Source organism: Drosophila tropicalis, unplaced genomic scaffold, assembly GCF_018151085.1.
Source record: "Drosophila tropicalis isolate 14030-0801.00 unplaced genomic scaffold, ASM1815108v1 contig_573, whole genome shotgun sequence".
Taxonomy (NCBI): Eukaryota; Metazoa; Arthropoda; class Insecta; order Diptera; family Drosophilidae; genus Drosophila; species Drosophila tropicalis.
Genome location: NW_027173049.1, coordinates 127,266 through 138,707, shown reverse-complemented (window position 1 = coordinate 138,707; position 11,442 = coordinate 127,266). Strand labels below are relative to the sequence as shown.

Below are 11,442 nucleotides of genomic sequence, written 5' to 3'. Positions count from 1 at the left end.
AATGAGATCAGGCATGAATATTTTTCGCCTTTGTCAATGATTTCAATTACTTTGAAAAATAATGCACTGGTACTTCTTTTTTTTAAGAAATAAAAATTTTATTCACACATTTGGTGATAATTGCTTTATAAATGCATTTTCGATTCGTTATTTCTTTGAAAAAACATTAAATTCATGCATTGTATAATAAAGAGAAGTTTATAAAAATAAGTGCACAGCTGTGACGTTTCAATGTGATTATGTTTGTGTGTGAATCTTTCGTTCCATTGTGATTACAACTTTCCAACCTCGTGAAGGTAGGCACCAAGCAATTTAGTCTGAAACCAAAGATAACGCGAATCAGAGATCGAAGTTCCAATGGCAGGTTTCTATACTTACACCCTCGACGTAGTTGTAGATGTCGATTTTCTCATTCTGAGAATGGGCACCATCGTCGCAGGCACCGACGGGCACCAGAATGACATTCTTGCCAGTGGCCTCCTGCAAGGTAAGAGTAACAGGAATGGAACCACCCTCACGGGTCATGTCGGGTTCAACATGGAAGACATGCTTGACAGCCCGTTTGGCAGCTTCGTAATGTGGATGATTGGGATCCTCAGTCCATGGTTTGCCAGCAGACAGCATAACAACCTGCAAAAAACCATTGTGAATAGATTGTACAAAAAACTTGGATGATTTAGGACAAACCTTCATCTTATTTGGCGACCCACGCTCCGCCCACTTTTGGTTGATGTAGTTGGTAACGCATTCATTGATGTGGTCTGGATCCTGGTCGGGTACTAGACGAATGGAGAACTTGCCAATCACCTTTTTGGGGATAACAGTCTTTGCTCCAGGTTCATAAAAGGCGCCTTCAATGCCGTGAATGGACAAGCTGGGATAGCGCCATCTGGCCTGAAGCAATCTGGTCTTGTCCCCATTATGTGGCAAGTGGTTAACACCAACGTCTTTCCTAAAGAGAGAGATTAGAGACATTTTTGTAGATTGCAGTGATTTACGATCAGACACTCGATTAGATTAACTAACTTGTATTCAGCTACTTCAAAGTCAATGTTCTCATAGATTGCCGCCTCGTTCTTCAATTGTGGAGCAACCTTTTTGGGGTATACGAAGCATTAGCAACAGCAAGTGGGTTAAACGAAAAATATCCAGACTTACATCGCGATCGACACCAGGTATTAAAATTTTAGTGTCCTTATCAACCAATTGGCTTAGTAGATAGCAGAGATCGGGCATTGCTTCGTGTACAGTGCCGCCAAAGACACCACTGTGCAGATCTTTGGTGGCGCATTCTACCTCAACTTGGAAGTAGGCCAGACCACGGAGGCCGTATGTAAGGCAGGGACGCTTTTTACCCAGCCAATAGTTGTCCGATATGCATACATAGTCAACATCGGCAAGGAAATCATTCTTTCTTGCCATAAGCAATTCATCGAGACCCTCACTTCCGCTCTCCTCCATGCCCTCGAAGACGAATTTCACATTAAGAGATAGTGGAATGTTCAGCTTCTGGTATGCTTCGATTGCGTGAATCCAACACAAAACGGGTCCCTTATCATCGGACGCACCGCGTCCAAAAAGCTTGCCATCGACCTCAGTCAGGACAAAAGGATCTGTGTTCCAACCATCCTCCTTCAAAGCTGGCTGCACATCCAAATGACCATATACCAACACAGTCTTCTTCTTGGGATCCTTGCCCAACGTGCCCAACAATAGTTTTGGCAATGGGATAACCTCGCCCGTCGGCAGCGTTTGTTTACCCAAATCAACAAATTCTATTTCAGTGCCCAATGCCTTCAATTTATCTGCGGTCCAGTCCACCATACGATCAATTTCTCCACGCTTATCTGGCCAAGCCGATACCGACTGAATGCCCACAGCGGTCTTGAGTGTATCAATGTAATCAGCCTTCTTTCCCTCCACAAAACTAAAAATAATAAAAATACATTGATTAGACAGAGTGATAAGAACTTTGGGTTTTGCTTATCCCCGATAAATGGGGCGTGTGAAACTGATTAAAAGGTAACCACATGTCAGAATGCGGTTACCCCAATTAGGGAGGGGCAGTAGACGAAACTACTGTATGGGTCACATAATTCTAACAAAGAAAGTGGGCAGAAGCGAAGCAGACGATAACAGTTCGTCCAGTCTAGCACTAGTCCAAGATAAAATGCAAATCACCTTTGTTTGCTTGTATTATGTGTAGGGGTGTGTGTGAGTGTTTGAGATGCACGTACATACATATATAACATATTTATATACATTTTGCACATATCTATGTGAGCGTGCATTAATAAAAAATAATAATATTAATTTATTTTCGCATGCTACGAATTCAATTTACACTCTCAAGTGCAACAAGTGGGTTCTAATTGGAACATTCTTCTCAAAGAAACTAATTTATCTTTCCTAACCTGTTTCTTTGCAGGCACTAAGCATAGAAAAAAGAAAGTAGGATAGGTTAAGAAAAAAACAACGACAATAAAGTAAAAAACTTACAAATCAATATTTTAATTTTTACATCTAAACTATTGTTGAAGTTTTAAATGGAATTAGAAAATGAATGGAACAATGCTTAGAAAGGGTATACAGATATGTACCGCAAGATGGACGTGCAAAATTTCTATTTTCTCCTAGCCAGCCTTATCGTGTTTACTCTTTGTCATTGTAAAAGTTTCATGTTGTTGACGAGGGCGATTCTATTATCAAAATCGAGCAATAAAACCCACAATAAGTGACAAATATAAGCAGATAACTTATCATCCTGCATCCGCATCCCAACCACCCACACGCACACACATACTCACTCACGCAAAAATACTTTCACTTACGCAAAAAGCTGCTGCAGTTCATTGGGTAGCGGTACTTCTGCCATTTTATCGTAAGGATCTGAAGAACTCTGGTCAACTTGGCTAGCGAGTAGTTAAAGCAATCACTAAATTGTAATTCTGAACGCAACCGCTTAAATATAAAATTCCGACCGACACCGAAGCATTAGTGTGGCCATATGATTATGAAATTATGCCGTACTTACACTGCATTGAGATTGACAGCGGGTAAAACGGGCTCGGGCTCATAACGCCATTAAACTACATAAATTTGTTATCAAACGAGTACGACCTCAGGTTGGCGATTTGTTTCGCAGTGTTTGTGCAATTATCAAAAGAAAAATTTCGATTTTAGCGGCACTACAGCTTAATATAGTTTTTTCCCGCTAAAGTAGTGTGACCAAATTTAACGACAATGTTAGAATGCACGGCGTTGCCAGAAACCAAATATTCATTAAAAAATTGGCGCCATATCTACTTATTGCGGGAAACTCAAATAGATTGTTGATAAAAAATTTATTTATTTTTACGATGGACTTGTCGCATACATATGTATGCATATGTATTAACCTTAATAAAATATTGAACTTAAATTAAAAGAAAGGGAATCGAAAATATTTTCTGCCAAGCTGTTCTAGTCACTTTAAGGATTTATAAAATGTAGAATTCCGGTGTTTTACAATTTAAAAGCGTTATTATAGAAACTTTTTGTGTCGGAACGACAGCCATTAAAATTCAATTTATATAAAAATTCGTTTAAATATTATATATTTTGTTATTAATAAATTTAAACTCAAAGATGCAATATTTACTATTTTTAAAAAGTTGAAAGTGAAATAAATTAATTTTTATTTAGTTGTTCGTGGCATCATAGAAATACAACGACAAAACTTTATAATTAATGCGTTAGTTAGGCTACAAATTAGATTATTTGGTTAAATTTAAAATAGAGCTGATTTAATCAGATACTGCATTTTTTTGACATTATTAATTTACTTAACTAGTAGTAGTTACTAATGATTGCTTACTATTTTTATAATTGTGTCCTAATACTTTTGTTACAATTTATTTTGTAAGTGTGTTTTATAATTTAATCAATATAAAGATGCGCTTATGTTTTGGGCTTTTTTTGTTATGATTTTTGGTCTAAATACTGGAAGATGTGTTTTTTAATCAGTATTTTAAGTCTTATTTTTAAGTAATTTATATTTTTATTTTTTTGCAATACTGGGTTGGGATAAAACATTATACTACTTGAAACTAATAACACGGTTTAAATTGGAGCGCTAAAAATACAGTTCAAAATTCGCGGCAAAAAACAAGTCAGTTCGGCAACACCAAAATCTCCTTACCAACACCACGATCTAGCTAATTTTTTTAGCGCCATCTTTCTCCCACACTGAAATCTTTAGAAGCTTAAGTAAATATCAAAAAAAAATCTTCAAATTACATTTAACAGTGCTTTTTGCAAGGCGATTGTATATGGTGTATTAAAGTTTCGACTTTTTCTAAATGCATACTATTTTTTTAATGCATTGCCAATGTGAACGCCCAACGCAACTCTATGGACTGCTTTCCATCTGGTAACGCTGTGGACTGCTTGTCATCTGGCAACACGATGGACTAAATTGTAACTTTTGGTCGCGTCAACTTTGTTTTTCGGATTGTTTCAATATATTTATTATTAAGTTTTGCTGGAAATAAATTGGTTGAGCCGTGGCCCAAATGTGCCAGGCCTTCAAGGAGCAGGAGCCCCAGTGTATTTGTCTCGTAAGGTTAAATTAATTCCATTTCCACGATTAAAATAGAACAGATTGCGTGCATTGTCATAGTCATGTTTTTGTGTTGCTTCTTTCCGTCTTCTCCGACTCCCGTTCCCGTTTATGTCGTTGTGCCGGATTATAAATAGTTATGCGTGTGCAAGTGTGTGTGTGAGTGAGTGCCGGAGTTGATTTCAGTTCCAACTTGGCATGGGAATTAGACATGGAGTGGCAAGAACCAACAACAAAAGTAATGGTCCGCTCCCAATTTGGCCACAACGAAGTTGCAATACCCTTAAAAAGGAGTATGCCAAATGTCAGCTCTTAAGGGCAAACTCAGTTGTTTTCTTATAGGAATTAGGTAGTGATCATTCAAATTGGCCACGTCAAGCCGTTAATGAATTATTGATTAGATACTGCAAATGCAATAAATTCCAACAGCTTAATTTGCAAAAAAAAGTATCGTTAGATATGTTAAGAAATCGCGAAGCTCTTTGGGCCAGAGTGTATGAGAAGACAACATCGCAGAAAAGCCAACGGCGAAGAGCTAGCAAAGCGGAACTGGAAATTTAGATGACAGTGCCGTTAGAGCAGCCCGATCAAGGCAACAATAACAACAACAACAAGAACAATAGCAAATATGGCGCATATCTAGAGATACATACTTGTTGTTTTTGCTGCTGCCGCTGCTTCTATTGTCTAATTGCCCTCGAGAGACTCGATCATAGTCACAGTTAATCATTTGTCCAAAAAAAAAGACAGAAAAGGCAAAAAAAAAAAAAAGCTGCACTGGGGGCTCTGTTTTGCATAAATGGCAAATTATTAGCCATCGCCCCAATCGCAAGAAATATATGTACATATAACCAGCCCGCCCTCGCGCCCTCCATGCCATTCCGCTTCGTGTTTGTTTTTTTGCTTTTGCGATTATAAAATAAATTACTGCATTTCTCTTTGCCTTTGCACAAAATCATAATAATAATAAACAAAAAACAACAACAACAGAAATCAGCAGCCGCAGTAGGCGTCAATTCATTACTTGGGAGCGACGACGAATATCATGTCATCCGGAATCCGGATACCAGCAATCAGCAATCCGAGTTACATATTTCATTTCCTTTCCAACTTTTCAAATCTCATCTAGATCTCGTAGCACTTAAAAATTAGTGTACACACACAAGTGTTGTGAGCAAGACAAATTATATATTTTCTGTATAACTCACTGGGCAAATCTCTCATGGATCGCAGCTTGGATTCCATCGGCAGCTGTTCACTCGATGTAGATGCCGACTCATCCGAAATATCAGGTATCCTCCCTTCACCCTCACCTTCACTGTGTTCCTCCTAACAAGCCCTAACCTCACACACTACGTGAGAGGGGCGCCCCGTTTCTTCTTTTTGATTGCTTTTTGTTTGTGATGATTGCTTTCGTTGTTACGTTTCCCCCGTTGTCTTGCATCGTTGAACAACTGATTAAATTGAATTCCGACGCTTCTAATGGTTGAATATTGGTCCATTTTCCAGATACCAGTGGCAGCCTGAACTTTCCAACGCCACTATCTGTGAAGGATATAACGCGAGAATTTACTGCCAATATTCGTGAGCGTTGCACGCTCCGGTCACCGCAGCAGCCGCAACACACAACTACAGCGTTCGTGGATCCAGTTACGGGTAAAGTGCGCATGGTGCTGTCACCCCCCGCCGCCGCCGCCGCTACCAGCGTCAATGTGGACGTGGATGTCGATGCAGAAAACGAAGCAGATGCCGTTGACCACTCAGCAGTCACCGCAGCCGAGAAGAAGCCGAGCTATCTGAATCTGGCCTGTTGTGTTAACGGCTATTCGAATTTGACCACCTACGACTCAAAGATACGCCAGGACATCAACAAATCGCGAGAGGTCTCTCCCATCCGTCCCTCTACCAGCAGTCTGCAGTATTGCAAGCGTCACAACTCGCTGGCGGCGCCACAGCTAGTGATCGCTGGTGGGATGCCACTCACAAAGCAGCCCCCCTCCACGGGATCGTTGATGGAAGCTAACAACAACAATAACTTTAAAAGCAATGGCCACGCGGTGGAAAATGGTACGCATGGCAATGGCTCTAGCGGGGCCACCAGCAGCTTCATTCAGCAGCGTGTGGAGCGTCTCTATGGTCCAGGTGCTTTGGCTCAGGGCTTCTACAGCCCCAAGAAACATGGCCAGGGATTGTCATCCGTAAGGCAACAAAAACTGGAGGTGATCTCGCCACAGACTACTGAATTGTCACGCAAATTTAAGCAACTCTCGCCCAGTAAGGATTATGGCGAGTTTCGGAAAAAGCTGCAGGACAACTGCTCTCGAACGGAGACAGATAAGGGACGGGAGAGACCAGAACAGCCCGAGGCAGGAGCAGTGGTCAAAAATGGTGACGTCGATTTGCCTGTCTTCAGGCATTTGAGTCACGAGTTTCGGGCTCAATTACCCACGGTGTCGCCCAAAAGGAATGTACCTCGCAGCTCACCTCCACCAGAGGTAGAACGGACAGAACCCATTCCTCTGGATGTTGTCGATCATGAACCGGTGAAAATTGCGCAATTGAGTTCGGAGGAGTATGTTGGCACCACAAAAATATCAGCAGGCGATCAGTCTTCAGAAACCACTGCAGCTCAATCATCGGCTGTCCAAAAGGATGGCAACTATTTTCTACGCGTACTGAAAGAAGAACAAGCTCGTCTGCTCGCCCTTGCCGCTGTTGTTGAGAAATATACTGATGCCTTGGAGGTGAGTGCAATGAAATCTACCTAACGATTCATTAATCCATGTCTAATCTCTTGCAGAATAACCCCGACATAAACGAAGACACTTTCGGCATGTTGCGATCGGCGTCCGGCAAAGCGCGCTTGTTAGTCTCTCAGAAAATGAAGCAGTTTGAAGGTAATTAACGATTTCGACAAAGTGAAAGGCGTTTCAATTCGCACTGCATTGGATTTGGGATGGTTATATATATTTTTGTATATATATTTTACACGCGGATATTAACGTCACTTAAACCATTAAATATTTAAATTGTTTGTTAATGTTAATAGCTGTGTGATTATCAATATGTCAATTCGTTTGCTCTGCATTTGGTCTTTCGCCAGATACAATTAGTCCAAATACAGAGAAGATGATATAATGGGGTGGGCTGGAGTGCCGCTCCCATCTATAGCCCAAGGCGATGATTCTAAATTGCAAAATGAAAAGTAATAACCAAGTGTATTAAATAGACTTTCACTCATTAAAAGGTTAGAGTCAACTTCTGAGTCACTAAATAAAAATGCGAGTCAGAATGCTGCTGAGATGTTAACGATGCTAATTGAAGTCTTCCGGAAATTGCAATCGTACTGAGTGTTGAATTAGCACAATGCAAAATATTCTGACCTTAGATCTTTGATCGTCCAAATTGATTCTTACCACACTGGGTGAATGACATTAACCATTTATTTGTCCATTTTAATTAATTTCATTGCCAGGTCTTTGTCACAATAACTTAAATCGCTCGCCGGAAGATGCCTTTCCAACCACCGTGGATGATTTACAAGGATTCTGGGATATGGTTTATCTGCAAGTGGCGCAAGTTGATTCCATATTCGCAAGTATTGAGCAATTGAAAAGCAATGACTGGAAGGTGAGTAGCATTTGGGTTATTATTGCTAAACCTCTGTTTATACAAATGTTTTTTCTTGCTCAATTGCCAGCGTTTGGTTGAGCTGCCTAAGGCCACAGCTGCACAAACACCCAAATCTGGAAAGACTGTCAATTCAATATCAAAAGCCAAATCCGCTGGAACGACCAATAATGCAAATGTAAATAGCTCCAAGACGGCATCCGCCAATTCAGCGGCAGCGTTGAAACGGGAAGCCCAAAGGAAACAATTGATGGAGATGAAACGGCAGCGGCGAGTGGCAATGGCAGCAGCTGCGAATAAGAATCAAACAGCCTGTGATGGCGCTACCGAGTTGCAGGACTCAATCGGTGACAGTAGTACTATTAACAATGAGCTCAACAACTGCAGCTGAATCGTGCTGAACTGCAAAATTGCAACACATGCTCTCTAGTTATACATGTATTTTATTTTAATTAACACATTACTTACATACACCTTCAAAACACACACACACACACACACACACACTCATACAACCAACATATGCTTAGAAATTCCTAGTTGAATTAATCCTTAACTAGTCGCAGGCAAAAAGAATACAAAAAGTGGAGCTTCTAATTCAAATTGCATAATCCAAGCAGTAGCAAAGTGTCACAAGGTGTCACAACTAGGAAGAATGCAGCTATCTATATAGAGCGTTACGCCGTAAATTATTTAACTATAAAAAGCAAAACAAAACAAAAACCGATACAAAACCATGAATAATGAACAGTGTTTGCCTTATCTGGGTGTATTTTCGCTCGTTTAATAAGTTTGCTGTGCACTCTTAAAACAAAATCAAATTGTTTGTAATTACATTATTACATTTATAAAAGACATTTATTCTTGTGTAATAGAAATTTAAGTACAACCATTGAGCAACAAATTAACAAATTTTTGTATTACAACAATTGATCTTAATGTATTTCGTTTTTTTTCCCCTCTGATATGAACGAAACGAATCTAAATTCTAATATATGAAAATCACAAAAAACTTACTTATTTTTGGCATATTAACAAAATGCATGATGTCATGAGATTTATTATTCTCTAAGTTAAGGAAATCTCACTCTCAATTAATTTATAATGTTTTGTAATAAATTATTTTTCACTCATAATGCAATCAATATTGTTTAGTCATTTTTCTATAAAACAATAAACTCTTTAATGATATCTATATGACTTACCAGACTTTCTTAGGAAATCCAATGATTAGGTAACGATCCTGGCATTTCTACGACTTTTCAAAACCACATGTTGATGTAATCGATCAGAGACATAATATTTACACTAGTATATCGAATACCACGTTCAACTATTCGGTTTGTTATTACAGATGATTAAAGAGTTTATATAAGTTGAAGTCTGTCTTGCATTATCTGATAACCATAGAACTCTATTCAAGTTGCGGCAATAATGCATTTCTTTTGTCAGAAAGTCTTTAAAGTGAAATAACAATGCTTAATCAATAGTTTAGAAATTTTGAAATAAAACATGGATTTTAGTTTCATTTTAGGAAATGAGATACTCCATTTTGCATTTACATTAGAAAATTATCTTTAAATATTTCAGTAATTTTTTTTTTTTGTATAATTTCAGAATAATTTACCCATTATTTTATGTTTTTTTTATAGATTTCTCAACTTCAGTTTGAGTTTTTAAATAATTCAAGTTAGACAATATGAAGACATAACATTATGTTCATACAGATCGCCACAAAAAAAAACAACCGACTATGGCACTTATTTTAGTTGTAATAGATATAGGCATGATTATAGATATGAATAACAAAAGATTACTATAATTATTTCATGATGACGACTTGCCTGCGATAACCGGAAGTCGAGAAACTCGATTGTGATATCCGTTTATTTTTCATACGCACCGTTTTCGAGGTTTTCGTAAAAAGCTAGTACTTAGGCATGTGATTCAAATAATCCTATATAATGGTATACATCGATGTTTCGTTCTGGCTTCGAGTCCAAAGAAATTTCTTGCTGAATCCTTTTGCAAAGCAAAAGAGAACTTATAGATTGAATTCTTACGCATTTTAAAACAATAATTATTTGTTGCGAATCCAATACTAATAATGATAAGTCAGAGTCCGACAGTCAAAAGTATGCCATTTGACACATCTTAATGTAAGAGTTAACATTTGTTTTTTGAAGTGTTACCATGATAAAAAAAAAGAAATTTGAAAAATAATTTTTAGGCCAAATATATCAAAGCATGAGAAAAGTAGAACTTAAACAATGTTTTTTCGACCATAATATCTTTCTGCCAAATGATTACATAATGTATCAATACAAAGACCAAGTCAATACCTTACTATTCATGTGACATTTATGTGGGGAGACAATACGCATATAGTATATACTAGAAATGACATTGATGGACCTCCAATTTGGTTGATTGATTTCGAGGAACTTAAAATCTGTCTTAAACACCGTTTTCGAGATAGTTTTTTGGCACATTTTTCAAATAATCTTATAAATCTTGTACTAATATAACTTCAGGAGAAAATATGATTGCGGGCCGTAGTAATAAATTTGAAATAAACGCGAGTTGCGTTTAAGCCACACGAGTCAATATACCAAATGTTGCGACTCTCGCTTTTGTAGGCTCGAGAGATCTAGGTATTTATATAGACGGAGGATAATATATCATTTCACCATTTAACCTACTTTTAGGGTTTGAAATAAAAATTACTCTCGAAACAAACTTCAAATGAACAAATTTACTTGCTTGCTTGAGAAGTGTTCCCAAGACCAGAATTATTAATAATTTGTAACTTTTATTAATTCAGTCAAACAAATTAGTTTTTCTTTCCATGCACCCATAGGGAAGGGAAAGGAAGCAGAAGGAAGCCTTTCCGAACCCATTCTTGATTGGCATCAACAGCCGACACGACGAACTAACCATGTCCGTCCGTCCGTATGAACACCTGGATCTCGGAGACTATAAAAGCGAGAGCCACCAAATTTGGTATGTAGACTCGTGTAGTGTGTACAATGATCAAGTTTATTTTAAATTTTTGCCACGCACACTTCCGCCGCCGTAAATTAGATAAAACCTAATTTTCTCAAAGACTATATTAGACACAGACTTTAAATTTGGCGTATATCATGGCTTAGTCGGCGCCCAGAGTTTTTTGTTTAAAAGTCTTGCCACGCCCACTTCCGTATCTATAAGTT

General features: G+C 38.3%; 2 protein-coding genes across 4 annotated transcripts; one reads left to right on the top strand and one right to left on the bottom strand.

Annotated features, from left to right (window-relative positions):
- Window positions 1-109: 109 nt before the first annotated feature.
- Window positions 110-2,992, bottom strand: Cndp2 (Cytosolic non-specific dipeptidase 2). Its single transcript, XM_068287659.1, has 6 exons — window positions 2,832-2,992; window positions 1,159-1,927; window positions 1,027-1,094; window positions 688-952; window positions 379-630; window positions 110-317 (listed from the first exon to the last, which is right to left on the bottom strand). The coding sequence occupies exons 1-6, from the start codon at window positions 2,873-2,875 to the stop codon at window positions 273-275; spliced, it is 1,443 nt and encodes a 480-aa protein (XP_068143760.1). The 5' UTR covers window positions 2,876-2,992; the 3' UTR covers window positions 110-272.
- A 1,446-nt stretch (window positions 2,993-4,438) lies between these two features.
- Window positions 4,439-9,371, top strand: vlc (vulcan). 3 transcript variants are annotated; one of them, XM_068287754.1, is made up of 6 exons: window positions 4,451-4,598; window positions 5,730-5,892; window positions 6,110-7,344; window positions 7,401-7,497; window positions 8,076-8,230; window positions 8,301-9,371. In XM_068287754.1, exons 2-6 carry the CDS (start codon window positions 5,823-5,825, stop codon window positions 8,619-8,621), a joined length of 1,878 nt encoding a protein of 625 aa, XP_068143855.1. In that variant the 5' UTR covers window positions 4,451-4,598; window positions 5,730-5,822; the 3' UTR covers window positions 8,622-9,371. The 3 variants fall into 3 exon arrangements, with proteins under 3 accessions (XP_068143856.1, XP_068143857.1, XP_068143855.1); XM_068287755.1 differs by lacking the exon at window positions 5,730-5,892 and having other exon boundaries at window positions 4,439-4,598; XM_068287756.1 differs by lacking the exon at window positions 5,730-5,892 and having other exon boundaries at window positions 4,447-4,603.
- The last annotated feature ends 2,071 nt before the right edge of the window (window positions 9,372-11,442 follow it).